Genomic DNA, 21,815 nt, shown 5'->3' with positions numbered 1-21,815 from the left:
TAGGAGACGGACATGCCGGCCGCTTCTGGGAGCTGCACAGTGCCAGGGCAGGCAGGGAGCCTGCCTTAGCCCTGCTGCACCGGCAGCCGGACTTTTAGTGGCCTGGTCATTGGTGCTGACTGGAGCCCCAGGGTCCCTTTTCAACCCGGTGTTCTGGTCAAAAACTGGAGACCTGGCAACCCTAGCCCTGCTGGCGGGGCTGGGGCTTCAGACAAGGTTCAGGTATCACACTGAAATGTAACTATACTATAGTCCAGCCTATTTGTTTTATAGGTCTATGGTAAAGCTGAGCAGGTGAGCGATCTTTCGGTACTAGTGGGCTGGGACACTTCTGTATCTGTTCCGTGGATTTTGTAAGCAAGTCGTTTTTACCTGAGGTGAAACTTGAGACACGCAAGACAAACCGGACTCTGGAAGGGCGAAGGGGGCAGCCGTGTGGAAAGCTTGAGAGCCCGAGCCCATCCCCGCGGCCCCGGCCCCGCCCCCAGGCTGTGGCCGGTGAGAACGCACAGGCGGGAGGGGGAGGGCTGTCGGGAGAGGGAAGGAAGGGGGCCAGGGAAGCGCGGGGGGATGGGCAGAAGGAGAAGAAGAGGTTAGGAGCCAACTGTCTCCACCCTCACTCGATGTGCTCGGGGCTTGGCCGGCCGAGCTCTCGGGAGCAGCTGCTCCTGCCTGGCGGTGGCCGGGCTGAAGCCATGCACTGCTTGGCGCGGGCTCTGCGCCGAGTCTCGGGCCCCGCCTGGGGCTGGGGGCAGCAGCGGCTGCAGCGGCTGCAGCGCCTGGGGAGCGGCCCGTGCCCACCGCGGGGAGCCGGCGCCTGGGGCTGGGGGGTCGGTCTGGGCCTCGCCCTGGGGGTGAAGGTGGCGGCCGGCTGCGAGCAGGAGGGGGCCCCGCGGCAGGAGGCGGCGGGAGAGGTGAAGCCGCCGCCGCCGCCTCACGGGGGCCTCGCCCGGGCCATCGAGAGCAGCAGGGACCTGCTGCAGAGGATTAAGGTGGCGCGGCTAGGGTCTCTCTGTGGGGGAGGGGCGGGCCCGGCGTCCTTGGCCGGGGAAGGGGAAGGAGAGGAGGAACCCTTGGCGTCGTGTTTCCCAGGCCACAGCTGTATGTGCTTGTCTTAAAATCGCTTCTTGCTGCTTCTCTTCCGCCCCCACCCCCGCAGCCTGCTGGCACTGCCGCACGACCCCAGCGAGCCTTGCAATGACCGTAGGGTGCGAGGAGAAGGAGCCTCTGGCCCAGTGCTAGGCGCTGCGCAAAAAGAAATCATAAACCTGCTGCTCCTGCAGGGCTTTGGTGCGCAGACAGAGCGAGACTGGCGCCGGGTAACGTTTCTCATCTGGTGGGAATTCAGGTGTCACTTGCAGGGGGAAGACCTTTGAGACAAATGTGGTTATGAAGTTGAAGTGTTTGTTAAACTACTTCACTGAGTGGTGTGTGTGTGTGTGAGCACTTTCAGAAACTTCCTCTGTGAAACCTAATCATTAGTGTTTAGGTTACTGGGGAGGAGAGCGGAACAACCCCAGACAGGCAGCACACTCTTAGGAGTCTGGTCCCTGACTAGTGCAATATCTCACCAGCCCAGGGAATGTATCTGTACTTTTCTTCTGTACGCCTTGTCGTGTTATTTGGTCTGTTCACATCAGGATTTCACAGTAAATCACTGGATGTCATCATTGCTTGTATGTAAGAACTGTCAGAAGGGTCTGAAAGTACGTTTCAGTTACTGAATTCATTTACTTCAAGAAGGGCTGCCCTTAAAGGGGCTAATTAAACCAGTGCAGGCCTGACATACATAGTGGTAGAAGTCACTTCAGTAGTGAATACATGTGAACTCAGGGGACTATTTGAAGGACTGGAGGAGAACATAGAGGCATGTGAACTATCTAAATAGAATGTCATGATTCTTCTGAAAATTTGGAACTGAAGCTTCAGGGATAGTTTAAATCAGAAAATCCCAGACTCACTAAAATGATCTGTGTTGACTGTCATGTGATATCACTCACATATTGCATCTCAGTTTGAAAAATGTTATGTTCCCTATCTGCAGTTGGTGTAGTTAGTATTAAATTAGTCTTTAAACTCATTGGACTCTCATTGTAGCTGTCCAGCAGCACGACATATATGCAGCTTTTCAAAGAGGATTTGTACAAACTCAGCCCAATTGGTATTTAAACAAAGTAATTTCAATAATCACGTACTTTCTGCTCATCCTAAATCCCATAAAAGCAGAATGTATGTTTGAATTCTGAAGCAGCAGAGCCCTTTAATGACTGTAGTATTTTTGTGACAGGATGAAGTGGGAGCCCCAGGCATAGTAATTGGAGTTTCTGTAGATGGAAAGGAAGTATGGTCAGAAGGTTGGTATACAGGAACTCAGTTCTGCATGTTCTTTAAAATTAATTTTTCATTTGGGTCACAAATGTTAAGTAATTATTGTTCTTCAGTTTGTGCCAGGTGCTGTCCATTAAGTTCACAATCATAAAAGTACAGGCAGTCCTTGACTTTTTGACATTCGAGTTACAACAGAACTGCACTTACGACTTTTGTAAATTGACGTCCCATTCCAACTTTGATGTTGGTTCTGACTTTTCGACGCTCGATCCCACAGCGTTCCTATGGGATTTGAGTTAAGACGTTTTCGACTTATGACGCGATTCTCAGGAACCAATTGTGTTGTAAGTCTGAGGACTGCCTGTATTATAAACTCTGCCCTAAAAACTACAGACAACAAGAAATAATAGTTCCTGTGGCCTTAAAATCTATAAAATGGGAGAGGGGTCCAAGTAAAGGGAAGAATAAAGTATCTCTGGAGAAGATAGTAGTGGTTGTAATTGAAAAACCCTTTTGGGGGATTGTTTATAAAGCATGTTGACAAGTGTGGAGGAAAAAGCCTATAGTACTACTGGGAGGGGAACAAGTTTCACACTCTGAAGGCATTACAGTATGTGCACAGTTGAATAGTGATCTAAAATGGGATAGGGTAATTCCTAAAAGGTGAGTGGTGTCAAAAGAAATGCTTAATATGAGGCTTAAGAAGGTGGTCTTGACTATAAACTGGCTCAAAATGCCTGACTTTAATGAGACTTACCAAAGGGAGGTAATGTACTTTAATCGTGCTTACGTAGGTATATCTTGCATTGTAACTAATTTTGAGGAAATTTGCTGTTGTCAGTCATAAGTGATTTTAGCTGTAATAAAGTGATAACTAGCAATCCAAACTTATCTTGGTACTCGCTCTGTTGAGTTAGGCTGAACGTGGCTTAAATTAAGTTTGCTTAATAAAGTCTTTCCCAAACTCTTTCTGCAAATGTTTTACAGAAGAGCTTTCCCCCCCAGTAGGCAGTATGGGAGACTCATGAAAGAGGGTGGATATTCTAATTAAAAAAAGAGAATATTTCCTTGGACTCTCTCCTGATCTACGTCTAAGTGAATACCTGCTGTGCACAATCATTCTGCCATACATTCCCCCTCCCCCCCCCCCCGCCCTCAATGTTCTCCTTCACTCTGCTAGGTACTCTTTTGGACAGAACTACATCATATTTATGCAGCTGCTGGTGGAAATAAAATAGTTGATATCTACAGATATCAAATTGATTGTTTTTGCTTGAGAAACAACTGTTATTTTACAATTATATACTAGACATAATCTTTCTTTGAGAATCTACATAATGGTCAGAATAAATTTGAGTGGTTCCAATTCAGTGATATTTCATATACTAGTGGAGTGGTGATTAGTCTTCCTTTGGGAACATGTTGAGATTTGACAGCTGTAATCCTTTCAATAGTCATAAATTATTTTGCAGGTTATGTAGATAGGTCTGAACAGAACTCCAATGAAGACTTATTTATTGATCTTTATTGACCCTGCTTACTTATCTTTCCAAAAACATTTTGATGTTTGTTTCAGGCAACTAAGATAACAGAAACAAACAGTAATGCGTTTTGCTAAAGTTCAATTATAGAGTCCCTGAAAGGCTCATTAGCAAGATTGTAATAGACTTGCCACTGTAAGCCAGTTTGTGGCAGAATCTTCAGGTATTCCTTCAAAAAGCTGATTTCCATTTTTCATGTGCCTTTTGCTGCCTGCCACAGGAGTGTGTTTTTGGTGGGTTTTTTTAAATGTGGCATGTGAAAATTCTGCCACAAAACAAAATTTCCTCAGATTATGCTTTTGAATTCAGAAGGTTTTGCAGCAGTGTTGTTAAGAGAAACTGTCAGTGCCACCAGCTGACCCAAGAAGGAGGAGTTGATGCTTCTCTGCTGCTTCAGCAGAATCTTCCTTCTGGAGACATGGAAAGATATTAGGTAGTGGTAGAACTCTCAGTGCCTACCACAGTTGAGTCCTGCTCCATGATTGGTGTTCCTAGGCACTGTGGTAATACAAATAATAAACAATAATATCATAAAGGGATGCAGGTTGTGGTAGATTCTTCCCACACCTTCATCCACAGGGCAGAGGTGAGCACCATTATCTTAAAATGAAGTCATGAGGTTGAAGGGGAAAAACATGGAAAATAACAAAACCTGTGTCTTCTGTAAAAATTCTGCCCAATTTACTTTCTTGCCAATCTGATCATAGTGATTTTAGACTTGGATGTGCTACTTTTGCAGACAGTTGAATGGGGAGGGGTGCAGCAGCTGCTCTCAGTAGCACAACATAAACATCTGGGTTTCAGCTTTCTTTAGAGGAGAGGACTTGGACAATATAGACTAGTCAGTCTGATTTCTCCCTTTCCTTGTGTTTTGGCAAGTTTTACTGCTTTATGAGAATCTCATCACTAGACTGCAGCGTGTTCGGGGACTGTGTTCCACTTACGTACATAGACACATACGGATAATAAAACTGGTCTTTGCAAGTGTGCTGTATCTAGATCAGAAATAAACCAATAGTGCACTGCAACATTCCATATACAACTTAACCAGTGTAGTGCAGATTAAAATATAACACTCTGGTGAGTCTACTACTGAGCTTATCTCTGTGGAATTGCACACTACTATGCAGTAGTTCTAAGATATAAGACCAATATACTGGATGGAGACTACTGAATTTTCTTCATTTCTGATGTAAGCCCTCTTTAAGTCTATATCTGAAGAGGTTAAAAATAATTTATTAAACCACTATGTAGTTAAGCTTTATTAATTGAGTTAAATGCTGTACCGTTGTATGTAAATTTCCTGTTTTTAACTGATCTTATTTTCTCTGTATAGAAGTTACATTGTATTTTGAAAGGAGTAATTCACAGTAGCTCTTTTAAAGAATTAAGATATGGATTTATGAATGTGGGGCGCTTAACTTGATTGACAGTCTAGGTTATGGTTTCTGAGGGTTTTTTCCACTGAATGTTTGCCCTTAAGGATGTATGCAGTATAGTTTTAATAGTATGGGTCCCAGAATATTAGAGACCAGGTGGGTGAGGTAATATCTATTATGGGACCAACTTCTGTTGGTGAGAGGGACAAGCTTGTCTGCCCTTAAGATATAATTTAAATTTTTCACTAAGCTACATTAGTCTTAAGTTTCATGTTGTCACAAGTCAGAGTGATTCAAAGGGGTAATGTAGGATGTATTTTCAAAAACACTCTTCAATGGCCTGACTCTGTTCCCATTGAAATCACTGTTGTTGATGTCAATGGGAGCAGAGTTAGGCCAACACTGAGCACTTTTGAAAATAGCACCTTTCATGCCTTTTGTTTTAGTTAGATGCAGAATGTTCTGGAGAATTCTGGTAAACTTCTTAAGTTTGTGAACATTGTAAAATCTCAAAGAATTTTCTCTATATATGTAAACCCACTAACAGTGACCTTTTACTCTTCCTAAAGGTCTGGGTTATGCTGATGTAGAGAACCGTGTAATCTGTAAACCAGAGACAATTATGCGAATTGCGAGTATTAGCAAGTGTCTTACAATGATGGCTGTTGCTAAACTGTGGGAAGAAGGAAAACTCGATTTAGATGCTCCAGTGCAGAAATATGTTCCTGAGTTTCCAGAAAAAGAATATGAAGGTGAAAAGGTAATGGGACAATTTGTTCTGTAGCCATTGTTGGTTGTCTGAGTTTCATGTCTGTCCCATACCTTCACTATCCACCTACATGCTTCAAGTGCACACAGCTTTATGCATGTTGTGCACCACACATAAGTTAAAAGAAGTAGGGGCAGGAAGCAATACATGCTACTGAAAAAAAGGAATGTTGGAAATTTTGTATCTTCAGACTAATATTTAAATATTTTTTCTCACTGGCTTTACAATAGAAGAATGGCGAGGAATTCTTATGTCTTCTTTTTTTCTTAACATACCAAATATATAAATTGCGGAAATAAAAGTTCACCTTGTATAGTATCTTTCGTTAAGCAAGCATGCACTTAATATTCTTCTTTTAAACTAGGTCACCATTACTACGAGATTGTTAGTGTCACATTTAAGTGGAATTCGTCACTATGAGAAAGATATTACAAAAGTAAAGGAACAGAAGGAAAAGGCCAATAAAGCCCTTAAACTAATGCAAGATGTAAAAAAATCTAACCAGGAGAAGGAACTGAAAGAAAAAGAAGATAAAGACACTGAAAAAAATGACTTTGCTGAAGCTAAGTCAGAACAGGATGGTGAAGCTAAAGGCCAAAATTTAAAACCTGTCAAGAGAACAAAGGAATTTGAACATGAAGAGTATTATTTGAAAGAAAAATTTGAAAATGTGATTGAGTCATTGAAAATATTTAAAAATGATCCTTTATTCTTTAAACCAGGTGAGTTTCTATTCTGTTTGATCAAAAGTTAATATTTTTTCTTTAAGTTCTAGATTTTTAGTATACATCAGATTGTAGTTTGTCTGATACATTATGTGGGATTGAGACTTTACTGAGACTAAACCAGAAGATTCATTTTCCTGTTATCCAATGAGAGCCTCAAAAGGGAGTGTTCAAACCATGTTCTGACTACCTGGTCACTTTAAATATGCCCTGCAAAGGATTTAAAAAAAAATAAAATTGGGAAACTTACTGGATATAGTTACATTGGTGCAACCCCCGGTATGTATGCAGTTATATCGCTCTAAAGGTGCTTATCTCAGTATAGCTTATTTTTCATAGTTTCAGAAATAAACTGTACTGATTATAAGCACACCTTCTACTAGTATAAGTACATTCACACTAGGAGTTGCACAGACTTAACTATCAATTTGTAGACTGATAAAGAGGTAGAAAAATTGTGTAGACAAGCCCTTAGATGGAATATAAAGAGTCCTGGAGAGTGGGTAGAAATAGATTCAAGTGAGTTCTTTCAGAATAGTTCCATATGCTGCAAAATTTGCCTATTGAATTACAAAGGTTAAGGTATATTGTAAATTTGTTAGCTGACTCACTGTAACACACACATAACCTTTGATTGAATTTCAACATGGAGACCTTGTAAGATCAGTCAAGTCAATCTTTTCCCAAAAGTCTTTTTTCTTAATTGAAGTTTTCTTTGGCTCTCTTGCCTCTTCTTCATTCAACAACATGAGTTTTTTTAGGGTAGGTAAGCAACCAAACAAGTTGTTTAATCAGTGGATCAAGAACTGGTTAAGAAACAGAAAACAAAGAAAATTAAATACTAAATTTTCAAATCGCCAAAGGCTAATTACAGAGCGATTCACAAATTCTTACTAGATTTTGAGGTGTTTTTTATAATCATTTAAATTATATGGAAATGGAGATTGAGTAGTGAGGTAGCAAAATTTGAAGATAACAAAGTTAGGGTAGCCAAGGCCAGAGAGAACAGTGAGGAACTTCAGAGTCTTAAACAGGCTAGGTGAACAAGCAACATAATGGCAAATGAAATTCAGTGCTGATAAACGCACAGTAATGCCGATTGAAGTGAGAAAATTAAACTACTCATACAGTTAGTTTAGAACCCTATAAGTTGTATCAATTTAAGACAGGGACTTGGGGATCATTGTAGATGGCACTGTGAAAACTTTTGCTCAACGTGTTGCTGCAGTCAAAAAGGTAAACAAAATGTTAGGTTGCATAAGGAGAAAGGGTTGTTGAAATATTATAATTCCTCTATATAAATCAATGGTGTGGCCTTATCTAGAATACTGTGTGTAGTGGTGGTCACCACATTTCTAAAAGGATATTGCAGAACTGGAGGGATTCAGAAAAAAGCACTAAGAATGATAAAGGGTGTGGAAAAACTCTCATATTAAACAAGATAGAAAAGATTGGGATTGTTTATTTTAGAAAGAAGATGAATAAGAGGGGACAAAAGTATAAACAATAACAAACAATATAGGGAGGGTAGATCGGGAACTTCTCTGCCCATTTCATAACACAAGAAAAAGGGTACACTGAATAAAATTTCAAGAGTGGGAAATTCAAAACCAATAGAAGGAAATACTTTTTCACACAATGTGTAACTAAACGGTGGAATTCATTGCCACAGTCCTTGAGGCCAAGAACTTATCCAATTATTTTTTTAATTTTTCTGTTTATATGGATAATAAGACTATCCAGAATTAACCTTTCCACAAGATTAATGACATTAAACCTCATGCTTTCAGGGCTTTGCCAGTCTCTAACAGAGATTAGGAGGAGACCTAACATGGGGGTCAGATTGCTCTACATCTGCCTACTCTGGGTTTCTTAAACATACCTGTGAGGCATGTGGTGTCGGAGATAGGATAGTGGAGTAACTAGACCTTTGTCTATATCCACTATATCAATTCCTATGGTTATGTTCTGGGTCTTTATTTATTTTTTAAATTTTAACATAGATTAAATAAGACTTCCTTGGTTGACAATTCAGTGCCATGCATGGCTTTTAATCGAATTTACCTTATTTTTACCCTTAAAGTTTTATCTGTCACTGTTACATACTTACATCTTATTTATTAGTTTGTCTTCTGGTGAGTATGGGTATTTGAATAGTAGCTATTAAAAAGAACAAAATAAATGCAGGTCTTCCTAATCACATGAGTAGAATTTGGCTGATGCTATATTTCTGTGTAGAGTTAACATAGAAAAGAGAATAATAATTTTTAATTCTGTATGTTTCTGATTACACTGTGGAGAAGCTAATATTGATACAGTGTGATGGTATAAGATGTATTGGGAATAAGTGTGTTCTGACAAAGTTACATACAGATCCCTGTGTAAAAACTTTTTGTTGAATAGGAAACTTCATACGAAAAGATTGCAGATGGAAACATTAAACTTTTCATTCAAGTGGTATGTAAATAACCTGTCTCATTCTCTCCTTCCATTCCTCCCCTCCCTCTCCCTCAAGGAAGCCAGTTTTTGTATTCAACTTATGGCTTTACCCTTCTGAGTGCTGTGGTGGAGAGAGCTTCAGGATGTAAATTTACAGACTACATGCTGAAAATGTTTCGTGACTTGGATTTGCTGGCAACTGTCTTGGATGACAATGAATCAATGATATACAATAGAGCAAGGTAAATGAGAATGAAATTGCACCCTTATTCCTATGCTAGCAACTGCTTGCTCAAGTTCTTCACTGTTAATTAATGTGTGTTTTTAAAAGCTAATTCAAAGATGAAATGATTTGTTTAAAATTCTTAATCATATGGCTAGAAAAATGGCATTATGTAGGGCGATTTAGAAAAATTAATTGTGATTAATCGCGCTGTTAATAGAATTCCATTTATATAAATATTTTTGGATGTTTTCCACTATTTCAAATATATTGATTTCAATTACAACACAGAATACAAAGTGTACGGTGCTCACTTTATATTTATTTTTTATTATAAATATTTTCACTGTAAAAAATAGTGTTTTTCAATTCACTTCATACAAGTACTGTAGTGCAATCTCTTTATCATGAAAGTTGAACTTACAAATGTAGAGTTGTGTGTAAAAAAAAAAAAAAAAAACCAAAAAAAAAAAACAAACCAAAAACCAAAACAAAACAAAAACCCTGCACTAACAAATCATGTAAAACTTTAGAGCCTACAAGTCCACTCAGTCCTACTTCTTTTTCAGCCAGTCACTCAGACAAACAAGTTTGTTTACATTTGCAGGAGATAATGCTGCCTGCTTCTTGTTTACAATATCCCCTTAAAGTGAGAACAGGCTTTCGCATGGCACAGTTTTAGCCGGCGTTGCAAGATATTTATGTGCCAGATGCACTAAAGATTCATCTCTCCCTGCATGCTTCAACCACCATTCCAGAGGACATGCATTTATGCTGATGATGGGTTCTGCTCGATAACGATCCAAAGCAGAGCAGACCAATGCATGTTCATTTTCATCTTCTGACTCAGATGTCACCAGCAGAAAGTTGATTTTCTTTTTTGGTAGTTTGGGTTCTGTAGTTCTCGTATCGGAGTGTTGGTCTTTTAAGACATCTGAAAGCATGCCCCACACCACATCGCTCTCAGATTTTGGAAGGCACTTCAGAGTCTTAAACCGTGGGTTGAGTGCTGTAGCTATCGTTAGAAATCTCACATTGGTACCTTCTTTGCGTTTTGTCAAATCTGCTGTGAAAGTGTTCTTAAAACAAACAGCATGTGCTGGGTCATCATCCGAGACTGCTATAACATGGAATATATGGCAGAATACGGGTACAACACTGAGCAGGAGACATACAATTCTCCCCCAAGGAGTTCAGTCACAAATTTAATTAACTTTTTTTTTTTTTTTTTAATGAGTGTCATCAGTATGGAAGCATGTCCTCTGGAATGGTGGCCAAAGCATGAAAGGGCACACAAATGTTTAGCTTATCTGGCACATAAATACCTTGCAATGCCAGCTACAAAAGTGTCATGCGAATATCTGGTCTCACTTTCAGGTGACATTGTAAATAAGAAGCATTATCTCCCATAAATGTAAACAAACTTGTTTCTCTTAACGATTGGCTGCACAGGACGTAGGACTGAGTGGACTTGTAGGCTCTCAAGTTTTACATTGTTTTAGTGCAGTTATGTAACAAAGTCTACATTTGTAAGTTGCGTTTTCACGGTGGAGATTGCCCTACGGTCCTTGTATGAGGTGAATTGAAAAATACTTTTTTATCATTTTTTACAGTGCAAATATTTGATAAAAATAATATAAAGTGAGCACTGTACACTTTGTATTCTGTGTTGTAATTGAAATCAATATATTTGAAAATGTAGAAAAACATCAAAAATATTGAATAAATTTCAATTGGTATTCTATTTAACAGTGCGATTAAAACTGCAATTAATTTTTATTGCAGTTAATTTTTTTGAGTTAATCACGTGAGTTAACTGTGATTAATTGCTGCCCTAGTATTACGATATTGATTCCATAAGTTCAAATTTATTTTCAAGTCCTAATGTTTAAGGATTGATCACACTTGTTTCCTATTGTGAGAGTATATATTTTAAGAAGGGAGAGGTAGGAATTCTGAAATTCACATTTGTTTAGTTCAGTTGGGTGAGGAAGTGAAGGGAAAATAAGGATATAATAACCCCCAAAATACTGCTACAATTATTTCTATAATAAGAGTAGAAACAATAAAATCTTGTTATAGTGGAGATAGTTGCATCTATTTCTTTAATCGTTCATTTTAATTGCTCTCCAAAAATGTACGTTAGGAGATTTATTGAATCTCATCTTCTTTCATTTATTTGAAATCTTCTTTAATCTGCCTATGTCACTTGAACCTACACATCATAAAGAATTATTTCAAGTTCTTTATCAGGCTTCAGTTATATGCACTGAGGGGAGAGTATGTTCATAGAACTTGAACAACAGTTATAAAGAAAAAAATTTCTTTTTAGACTCAAAATCCATTATAGTTGAGAAAATACTTATGGACTTAAGTTTACAAAATCTTTGATTACAGTATTGCTTAAACTGAAAAAAAAAATTGAGGGGTTTAATTTTAAAGTATGCAGACACCACAATGTGCTACTGTTCCAAAATGTTTCATAGAACAGTAATAGTATAATCTTCCTATACTATTCCAGAGTTATTTATAAATTAGACTCTTTAAATGCCAATGACAGCACCAGAACACTTATAAATATCCGTATCTAAAAGAACCTTTTAATAGTTTGCCATTTTGGTAGCTTTCAAGAACGTTAAGGAGGAATTTCTATGAGTTCGTATTTAATGGGTTAGCGTCGTTCTTGCTGCTTCCCTCACCAATCTTATTTTACTGAGTTACCTAGTTACAAAAATCACCCACAAGCACTGAACTTGAGGTTTGTTGACTCAGCTGTTAAATTTTGGCACGGGACGAGGTTTCTAACTGAGTATCGTGAGCAGATTATAGAAAAACCTCATGGGTATCTGCGTTTGATATCCAGCTTTCAGATTTCCTGTGTTGGAAAAAATACTTTGTGTTCTTAATGGAGAATGGTTATCCAAGTTAACTTTTTTTTTTGTTAACTCTAAAGCAGTGGAAATAGTACTCCTATGAAAAGATAAGTAATTCAAGTTCAAGATTTATAAAAGTTCGTTACATCCTTAATTTAAATGTGTATACATGGACTAGTGTATTGGTATTACTGCTTCAGACATTAGTTGTTTGTTTTTTTAATTTACAATATTGTGATCTGAATTTTGCAGCCCCTTTACAAATGCACATTAGAACAAATTGCAGACAGTGATAAATAATATAGATAATAACCATAATCACATCACCAGCTGGTGGTTGTATGTGTATGTGGCAACGCTCCTATTGCTCAGTTTATGAAAATTACATTATTTTTCCTAATGTATTTCATTGCTTTGATGGAGGAGGAGAAAATAATGTGTTAAGGAAATTGGTCACACTGCATGGCCAATTTATCTGTTCTTGGGAAACTCACTTATTTCACTTGCTTAAGTAACTTCCATCAGTTCTCAAGGTATAGTAAAATATAAAGCAAGTTCTTTCCTAAAAGATGTGCTTGGCTAAGCTTCAGTATAGTAGTGGCAAATTAACTGTAACTCAGTGAGCCGCTGCGATCATGAATGTAGTTATAATGGGCTGATCTTGCCAGTTGCTGAGCATGCTGCAACTCCAGCTGAGCACTTTGAGGGTAGCAGGTTGGTTAGCAACTGGCGAGATCAGGCCCTTCGTTTTAGTGTATTTTTTTGGGGCGCTAGTGATGAGACTTTAGTTTTTGAGTTGACAAAACATAAGGTAACTGTGCATATCTAGTATTGTGGGGAAGGGTGGGTGAATGCAAGCCTTAGCCAACCATTTTTTCTTTTCAACCCCAGGTAATTTTACATGTAGATAAGTTTTTGCATCTGATCAGTAGTACTATGGCTGTCCTCTAAAGTTAAACCAGGATTTTTCCAATCTCTTTATTCTGCTGATCTCTTTATAAGAGAGCTTCCCTCTCTTTAGTAGTTTAGCACCCTTCTCAGTACCCCAAGGCCCTATTATTATTGACTTTCAAAATATTTCATTCTGCAGACCACTAGACAGGGCTTTGCAGGGTAAAGTATAAGAACTAGTAAGGCTAGTCAACTAACAAGCCTCTGTTTTTACTTAGAGGGTGGGGGTTTTATGCCAAAATGTGGGCTCCATTTTTCCACTTAAACTGTGAAAGAATTTATTTGATTCTTCTCCTTAGATTTGTTCCTTCTTGGCCCCTGTATTCCCAGCTTTGCTGGAAACTACTTCATCTGCACAACTATTTTCGCTTCCAAGTCCACATTCAACTATTCAAAGTGAAAGTTAGTTAATTTGAAATGTCTTCCTAAGCTCTCTTTTCTCTTCCTTTCCTTCCCTTCCACTTTTTCTTGTCCCTTTTTTATTTCATTTTAGTAACTTTATTATTTTATCATTGTGTCATTTTCTATTGCCTGTGTTTTCATAATCTTTTTCCTGGCTGGCTGGTTACTTAAGTCTTTTTTCCAAAAGTGTGAAAAATACTGTTTTGCAAGTGATCTCACCAGTAGTGAGTCAACTTGGTGAGCAGGCAAGATCAGCTCTGCCCTGACTTTGTTTGTTTGTTTAGAAACCAAGACAATTTCACTGAGTACTGAAACAGAAAGCAGAGGTAATTCATGTAAAACGCTGAGCCGCCATAGTAATTAAATCCCCTTTGCATGTCCACATTATAGTCCTTGTGTCAGCAGTGTCTGTCCTCACTTGCATTGATGCAGGCAGCAGTGCACCCTGGATAGGTATTCAGCTGTGCAATTCACCACTATCTAGCTCAGGGTGTTTTGGGAAGGGTTTGTAATGCCTCAGGGGGCAAACAAGTCACACAGGCGTGACTGGGAACATGGTTTCAACATCCCATGATGCAGTTTTCTCCATCCCATAATTTTATCTGCATCCCGTAACATTTTATGCCTTTTTCAAAAGCCGTGCAAATCCATGTGTCTGCCATCTCTGTGAGAAGCATGGATCCTGCACAGCTCTGCACTATTGTAATGAGGATTGTGAACACAACGCACCTGATTCTGCAGTATATATGCAGGGCCGTGGGGAAGATGACGATTCCATGCAGGCTGGCTTGCTGTGCGCCATGGAAAGAAACAATTCAAGATGGTTGTTGGCCAGATGGTGCAGCAGCAGTCTGGGCCCGAGAAACAAGCACTAACGGATGGGATCGCATAGTTGCAGGTATAGGATGACGAGCAGTGATTGCAGAATTTTCGGATGCATAAGGCCACGTTCCTGAAACTGTGTGTGGAGCTCGTCCAAGCCCTCTGGTTCAGCGACTCCAAAATGAGAGCTGCGCTCACAGTGAAGAAGCGAGTGGCAATCACTGTGTGGAAGCTTGCAACGCCAGATTGCTACCGATCAATTGGGAATCAATTTTGAGTTGGGAAATCCACTGTGGGGGTCACTGTGATGCAAGTGTGCAGGGCCTTTAATCACATCCTATTACGAAAGACTGTGATTCTGGGCAATGTGCAGGACATAGTGGATGGTTTTGCAGCAATGGAGTTCCTGAACTGCAGTAGGGGGATAGATGGCATGCATATCCCTATTGCGGCAGCAGACCACCTTGCCACAGAGTACATCAATAGAAAGGGCTACTTTTATTTGGTTTTGGAAGTGCTGGTGGATCATTGGGGGCATTTTACTGCCATCAATGCGGGATGGTAAGGGAAGGTGCATGACGCACGCATCTTTAAGAACACATGCCTATTCAGAAAGCTGAAAGTAGGGATTTTCTTTCCAAACCAGAGGATTACCACTGGGGATGTTGAAATGTCAATAGTGATCCTGGGAAACCCAGTGTTCTCCATAGTCCTGTGGCTTATGAAGTCGTACGTTGGACACCTTGACAGCAGCAAAAAATACAATGCACAGAGGTCCTATTGTGAAAGTATTCACTACCCGTGATCTATACAGGTTACAAGCTCTACATTATCACTTCTGCTTGGGATTCATAGAGCATGGCAGCAGTCCTAGCCATGGTGAGTACAGCCCGGGGAAGAAAGGGGTAAATGTGGATAGGGCAATTGAACTGAATACTGGCATCGTTTTCCATAGACAGTGGTGGTTTTAGCTGATCCCTCACTCTTGAGGGTAATGGAGGCTGAAAGGGAACTACTCCTGCATGCATCTGACTGCAGACCACGTCCATATATGCTGCTTGCCAGTGTGTTGCAGTGGTGCCTGCTGAAGGAATTGCTGAATGGTATGGGAAAGTGTCCTACCGTGGTGGAAGAAATAAGGTGGCTATCCCTAGAAACTTTCAGCGGAAGATTGCAAACTACCTTCAGGAAAGTTTCCTCAAAATCTCTCTGGAGGGTTCACAGGACATCCCGGTGCACACAAATCATTCTTCAGGCACCCCTCTGTATGGAGGAATGAGAAGCAGATAGAGGTGGAGTTGCTATCGGTTATTTCACTGCCTCTTCTTGCCTGATTAAAAAAAGAGTAAATGAACAGATGTGTCCCTGCAAGATCAAAGCAAAGTACATACTTAACCAGAGGTTCCTTCCCCTTCATCAGGCTTGCCTGTGCTGGACTCTAGGGACTGGCTTGACTGCTCTGGGGTCAAACACATCCTCAGGGTTCACTCTGGTGGCCCGTGACTGAGTCCTCCAAAGTATCCACAGGGCCCTTGGGGGGGACAGGGAGGGGGGGGGTGTTGCTTCAGAGGATGGCATGCAGCTCCTTGTAAAAGTGGCATGTCTGCAGCTGTGCACCCGAGCAACTGTTAGCCTCTCTTGCCTTCTGGTATGCCTGCTGCAGCTCTTTGACTTTCACGCAGCACCACTGTGTGTGCCTCTTGTAGCCTGTCTCCTCTATGTCCTGAACAATCTGCTAGTAGATATTGACGTTTCTGCATCTGGATCAGAGCTGTCCCTGCACAGCTGCTTCTTCTTACAGACCCAGGAGATACACCACTTCCTGTGTAATCCTGGCAAGACGTGGAGCAGGCATGGTCAACTGAGTAGTTGCTCTGTGAGCTCTCCATGGCTGAGCAAACAGGAAATGGAAGTTCAAAAATTCATGGGGCTTTAAAAGGGGAGGAGCATGTACCTACATATCTGGCCACAGGGCAGTGGAGTTCAAAACAGTGACAAGATCGGTCATATGGGTCATTGTGGGACACCACCTGGAAGCCACTAAAGTCTAACTAACGCAGTGTCTGCACTGATACTGTCGCCCTAACTATGTAAACCTAAGAGCTACGCCTCTCGCAGGTGGAGTTAAGTTGGCATAGTGGGCAAAATACATTGGCAGGAGCGACGTTTTAGTGTAGACGCTTACAGAGTTAGGTCAGTGGAAGCTTTCTTGCGTTGACCTAACCCTGTAGTGTAGACCAGGCCTGAGTGTCCTTCACAGACCTGAAGAACAGCTCTGTGTCAAAAATAGTTTGGTGTATTTTCTTGTTTAACTCGTGTACCCTCAGCTAGCTGAATAGTTCTGCAGCTAGAAAGTCTAAATCTGGGGAGGGCCCACATGAATTCTGGGGAACTGTTTAAAAAAAAAAATCATTAAACCCAAGATTTAATTTTTAGATTCTGGAGAAAAATTCCCACTCTAACTTTTTTTTTTTTTTTAAGGTGCAGTATCCTGAATTGTAATAAATGATCTCTACTATATTATTCATAGTTTAGAATGTTTAAAAGAAAATATATTTTCAAAATGGGTCTGTCTAAAACGCATCTTAAACTTCATAGTTTTGTTTGAATTGATTTTGCTCAATCCAAGATTCTGTATAAGCAGAATGATCATGATACAATTCCAACATAGTCACGAATCATGTTTTGTTATGCAGTTATGTCACTGCTTACAGTGAGTGCTACAGGCAACAAATGATATTTCTTAGAGCTAATGGGTTATTGTTATCATTCAGGTGTATTAGGTTGGATAAAAAACCAAAATAAGAAAGTTCACAGCTGTTATAATATTGTGAACTTCAAGTGTTCAAAAAACATGAGTCAGGCCCCTCTCCCCCCAAACTCATGAGATTTAAAAAAAAAAAAAAAAATGGGGGTACTTTACTTGCCTTCTAGATTTTTGAGGTTTTTAGGGTTTGTGTATTCAAGTTTTTCTCTGCAGTCATGAGGGCTAGAAACTACCTTTGCTTTTAAATGAAAGCTGTCTTGTGTAATCATGATTCAAGGCCCTGGGGCTTTAAGAGGAGCACCAAATATCATAAAACCAGGAACAAAATCAGCCAAACCAGCAAACAATATCATAAGACCAGCAACAAAATCATGAATTGGTAACATCATTGTCTGTAACGTTAATGAAGGACAAGTGCTCCAACATGTATAACTATGCATAAAGGAGATAAATGAGACATTTCAGTTCTCTAAGGAGAGGTGTGTGTGTGTGGTTTTGCAAAAGAGAAGGCTGGAGAGTTCTCTGAGTTTATATGGAGTTGAGTTGTTATGCTGTTGTGGAATTAGCAACTAATGATTTTGTAAACTGTATCACGAGTGCCCAGTTTTAGGGTCCTTTTTTAACCTTTCATAAGCTGAAATAAATATTGTTGGGGGAGAGGAGAAATGTAATTGGGGGTATTCGGTTTGTCCCAGGGACTATTTAATGCTAGACAAAATTCAGGGCCCCTTGTTGAAATTATCCTTGGAAGCTAAACTATAAAACGTAGTGATAGCTCTCAAACTATAAAACACTGCCACCCTGTGGCTTATTTCATGATGTTTATGATCTAATTCAATAGCACTGAAGTAAACTGGAAAACCTCTGAGAGGTATTATCACCACTGTAGATAAGGAAAGTTAGAGCCATTAAATGCCATAAGAAGTCTGTGGCAAAGCTTAAATCAGTTCTTAGTTCATTTCTTAGTTACCCTACACCTCTCATATATTATGTAAAATAATCCAATTAAATATTTGAGTTATTGAGACACAATTCAACAGTGGCTCTTTTCCATTGTTGCTGATAGATCATCCCAGTTTGCAGTTCTCAGTGGTGATTTCCAAAGTTGTCATCTTGTGCAAGATCGTTGCATGTCTTAAGAAGTGGTTCTGGAATACCTCCTGTTTACAGATGGTCTACAGTGGAATGAACAAAGTCCCATTACCTTGATAGGGTGGCACTCGGAGAAACAGGATCAAATGGAGAAAGGAGAAACTTGGGTTGAATGGTAAACATTCAGACAGTTACACTAATAAGTAAACCGATTTATTCATGTCTGAATATCAATGACATCGTAGCAGGATTTCCTTAAGCTAGGGGTAGTCAATTTATTTTTTGTCAAGGTCCAAATTTCTTGATCAAGGTATAGTCAAGGTCCAGGCTTCAGAGAAAATAATAAAAACAACAACAATAATGATGGCAAGTAGATAAAAAGATTTCAGGATCTGTTCAAAAGTGGCAGGCAGTTAGGGTTGCCAATTTTGGTTGGGTATATTCCTAGAGATTTCATCACATGACAGTCTTTGAAGATTAATCTTTAATTCCTGGAGACTTCGGCCGTTCCTGGAGGACTGGCAACCCTACTGGTGATCCACCTATTGACTAGCCCTGCCTTAAACCTTCATGGTCCAGCACCAATTTTGAGCACTCAGTAGCTGACCTTCCCATAATCAGCCACAGACCATTCACCATTTCCTCACTGGTTGTCCCATGCTATGATGATCCTCCACCATTCCTCCCTTAATTTTTTCTCAAGGTTATTTCCATCTCTATGCTTAATAAGACCAAAATCCATAAGATTGCATGTTAATTTCCAACATCAGGGTCTGCTTTTCTCCAGTAATACTTCTAACACCTGCATTCATCTTTTTTCCCATCCAGGAGATATACAAGAGTCTTTCCCAGCACCACATTTTCAAAGCTTTTATTTTCTTCCTATCAGCAATATTAACTTTCCATGATTCACACCCATAAATTGCTATGGAATAAATTAAGGTTTTTCACTAGTCACACTTTTGTACATTTCAAGATGCCACAGTTTTTCAATACTTTCTTAAGGGAGGCCATAGCTGAGCAAGTGATCCCTGGTTGTCTTCTGATTTCTTTGGAACAGCCTCGTTGGCTGGATATATATGATCTCAGTTAATTAAATTAATCTGCTGCCGCTACAGCTTTGTGTTAATCAAGATGTCTTCTTCCATCCTGTTTTTCTTAGTCATCATGTCAATGTACATAATTTTGTTTTTGTTGCATTCAGGAATAGTCTGTATTCCTTACTAATTCTTTTTACATTTGTTTCATTGCGTTGGTGATTGTAGCAAAGAGTATCATACCATCAGCATATCTGAGGTTGGTTAAGAGGTGTCTTTTGTAGTTTTAATTTTGTTTGAGGCTAATAGCTGATAATCTGACCCACAGCCCACACTCAGTGTTGCTGTATCATTAAACAGCTGATTTAGTTCTTTGTCTTACCATCAGGTGACTTCCATGTGTACAAACATCTAGGATGCTGGGTGAGGATAGTTTTTGTAATGACCAGATGATTAGAGCAGTGGTTCTCAGCCAGGATGTCTTCTGGGTTACATTAGTTCATCTAGATATTTGCCTAGTTTTACAACAGGCTACGTAAAAAGCATTAGCGAAGTCCGTACAAACTAAAATTTCATAGACAATTATTTGTTTATACTGCTCTGTATAATATATACTGAAATGTAAGTACAATATTTATATTCCAGTTGATTTATTTTATAATTATATGGTAAAAATGAGAAAATAAGCAATTTTTCAGTAATTGTGTGCTGTGACTTCTGTATTTTTGTGTCAGTTTGTATGTTTTTAAGTGAGGAGTAACTTGGGGGTACACAAGACAAATCAGACTCCTGAAAGGGGTACAGTAGTTTGGACAGGTTGCGAACCACTAGATTAGAGCAGCAGAATTCAGCTAAATGTCATCCTTTCTCACTTGTGAACCCAGACCATTGTTTCCCAGTACTTCTTTGAGAGCCTACAGCTCCATTGCTCACATTCAAGTCCCTAGTTACAAGGGTGATATCTTTACTCGATGTTTTTAGTGAGTGTTGAGTCCTTGATGGAATTCATTAATCACATTGTCTTCAACTTGTGTAGGGGTGTAAACCTGTTTGATGGAAAGACTGACTGGCTTTGCTCAAAGACAAATTTTAATGATTCTTTCACTGAGTGGATTATATTCAAGCGCACACTTGGATGTTTCCTTCGATGAGATTAATGTGACCCCATTTTCTCTCACTGGATCCTGAGTAATCTGCGTATCGGATATCCATCAGCATGAAATGATTCTTACCTTTCCAACATAGCATTGAGATTCCACGTATTCCATCTTACATCTTTCCAATTCTTTGGTCACAATGGAGAGGTTCCCTTCATACACACTGTCACGTTCTGTGTTCCTTCTCTGATTCATTTATGAAAGTTCAGGTCATTCATTTTCTTTGGTGCAGACATCAGGCACAGTATTTCCCAAAGAACTTGATGCAGCACCATCATAACTACAGCCTGTACTCTTAGTGGTTGGAGCCTCCCCCCAGTATTATTTGTTGTGCCTTCCGGCCTGTGGTGGGAGGTGTCTCACCTGTCCAGCATTGCATGTGGATCGCTTTGGCTTTGTTCTGAAGTAATACTTCTTGTCAGAAAAAGTACAGAAGGTTTCCTGTTGCTTTCCTCTGGTTTGTGGCTGCTCTTGGTTAAACCAGTTAAGACAATTATATTAGGCTATAGAACAGTCTCCCAAAGGAACTGGTGGGAGCCCTATCACCTGAAACACTTAAAGCTAGGCAAAATGCTAGTGAACATAGTCTGAGGAGCAGTCCTGCACTGGCAAGGGAGATGCATTGGGTAACCTAATGATTCTGTCACATCCCTTATTTCTCTAAGGGAAGTCTACACTACAAGCATTAGAGTGGCACAGCTGCAGCACTGCCATTGCACCGTTCTAGAGCTGTAGAGTAGACACTTGGTACAGCAGTGGAAGGGTTTTTTCCATCGCTGTAGTAGATCCACCCCCTCACGAAGTGGTAGCTTGGTCAATGGAAGAATTCTTCCATCAACCTAGCAGTGTCTACACCGGGGCATAGGTCAGTTTAACTATGTCTCTCAGGGGTGTGAATTGTTTACATCCCTGATGGACATAACTCAGTCGACCTAAGTTTTAGGTGTAGGTCACCTAATTCTTTGATCTTAGCAGTATACTCTGAATAGCCCTATAATGAGACTGAAAAAGAGCAGCAGATCGAACTAATTAATTTTTTTTTTTTTTTGGTTCTCTGCCTCCTGAATTTGTGTAACAGTGCCCTTTCCCATTGTTCTTTAGTTTTGCAATACATCATCTTTTTATATGTAATTAATTTATTTTTCTTCTGCTGTAAAAGTAACCTGTCAGAACCATATCATACAGCTTAAAAAAGTACGTACCTGATCCCCTCTGCTGGTTCTGTGGTAGTATTAACATGACAAGAATTGTATGCTGTGTTGTAGCTGTATCAGTCCCAGGAAAAAAGACATTACCTCACCCACTCTATC

The 21,815-nt window shown here is 39.9% G+C and overlaps 1 protein-coding gene across 1 annotated transcript in view; it reads left to right on the top strand.

Annotated features, from left to right (window-relative positions):
- The first annotated feature begins 623 nt into the window (after positions 1–623).
- Positions 624–21,815, top strand: part of LACTB (lactamase beta) — a 32,735-nt gene continuing 11,543 nt past the window's right edge. The window contains exons 1-5 of the mRNA XM_077827943.1: positions 624–992; positions 2,288–2,354; positions 5,818–6,008; positions 6,382–6,739; positions 9,258–9,423. Of these exons, the coding sequence (XP_077684069.1) occupies positions 624–992; positions 2,288–2,354; positions 5,818–6,008; positions 6,382–6,739; positions 9,258–9,423 (1,151 nt within the window). The remainder of the gene's footprint in view (positions 993–2,287; positions 2,355–5,817; positions 6,009–6,381; positions 6,740–9,257; positions 9,424–21,815) is intronic.

This window comes from Eretmochelys imbricata, chromosome 10 (genome assembly GCF_965152235.1).
Source record: "Eretmochelys imbricata isolate rEreImb1 chromosome 10, rEreImb1.hap1, whole genome shotgun sequence".
NCBI classification, from domain to species: domain Eukaryota; kingdom Metazoa; phylum Chordata; order Testudines; family Cheloniidae; genus Eretmochelys; species Eretmochelys imbricata.
Note: the sequence above shows the minus strand (reverse complement) of the source record. Positions and strands in the feature narration are given on the sequence as shown.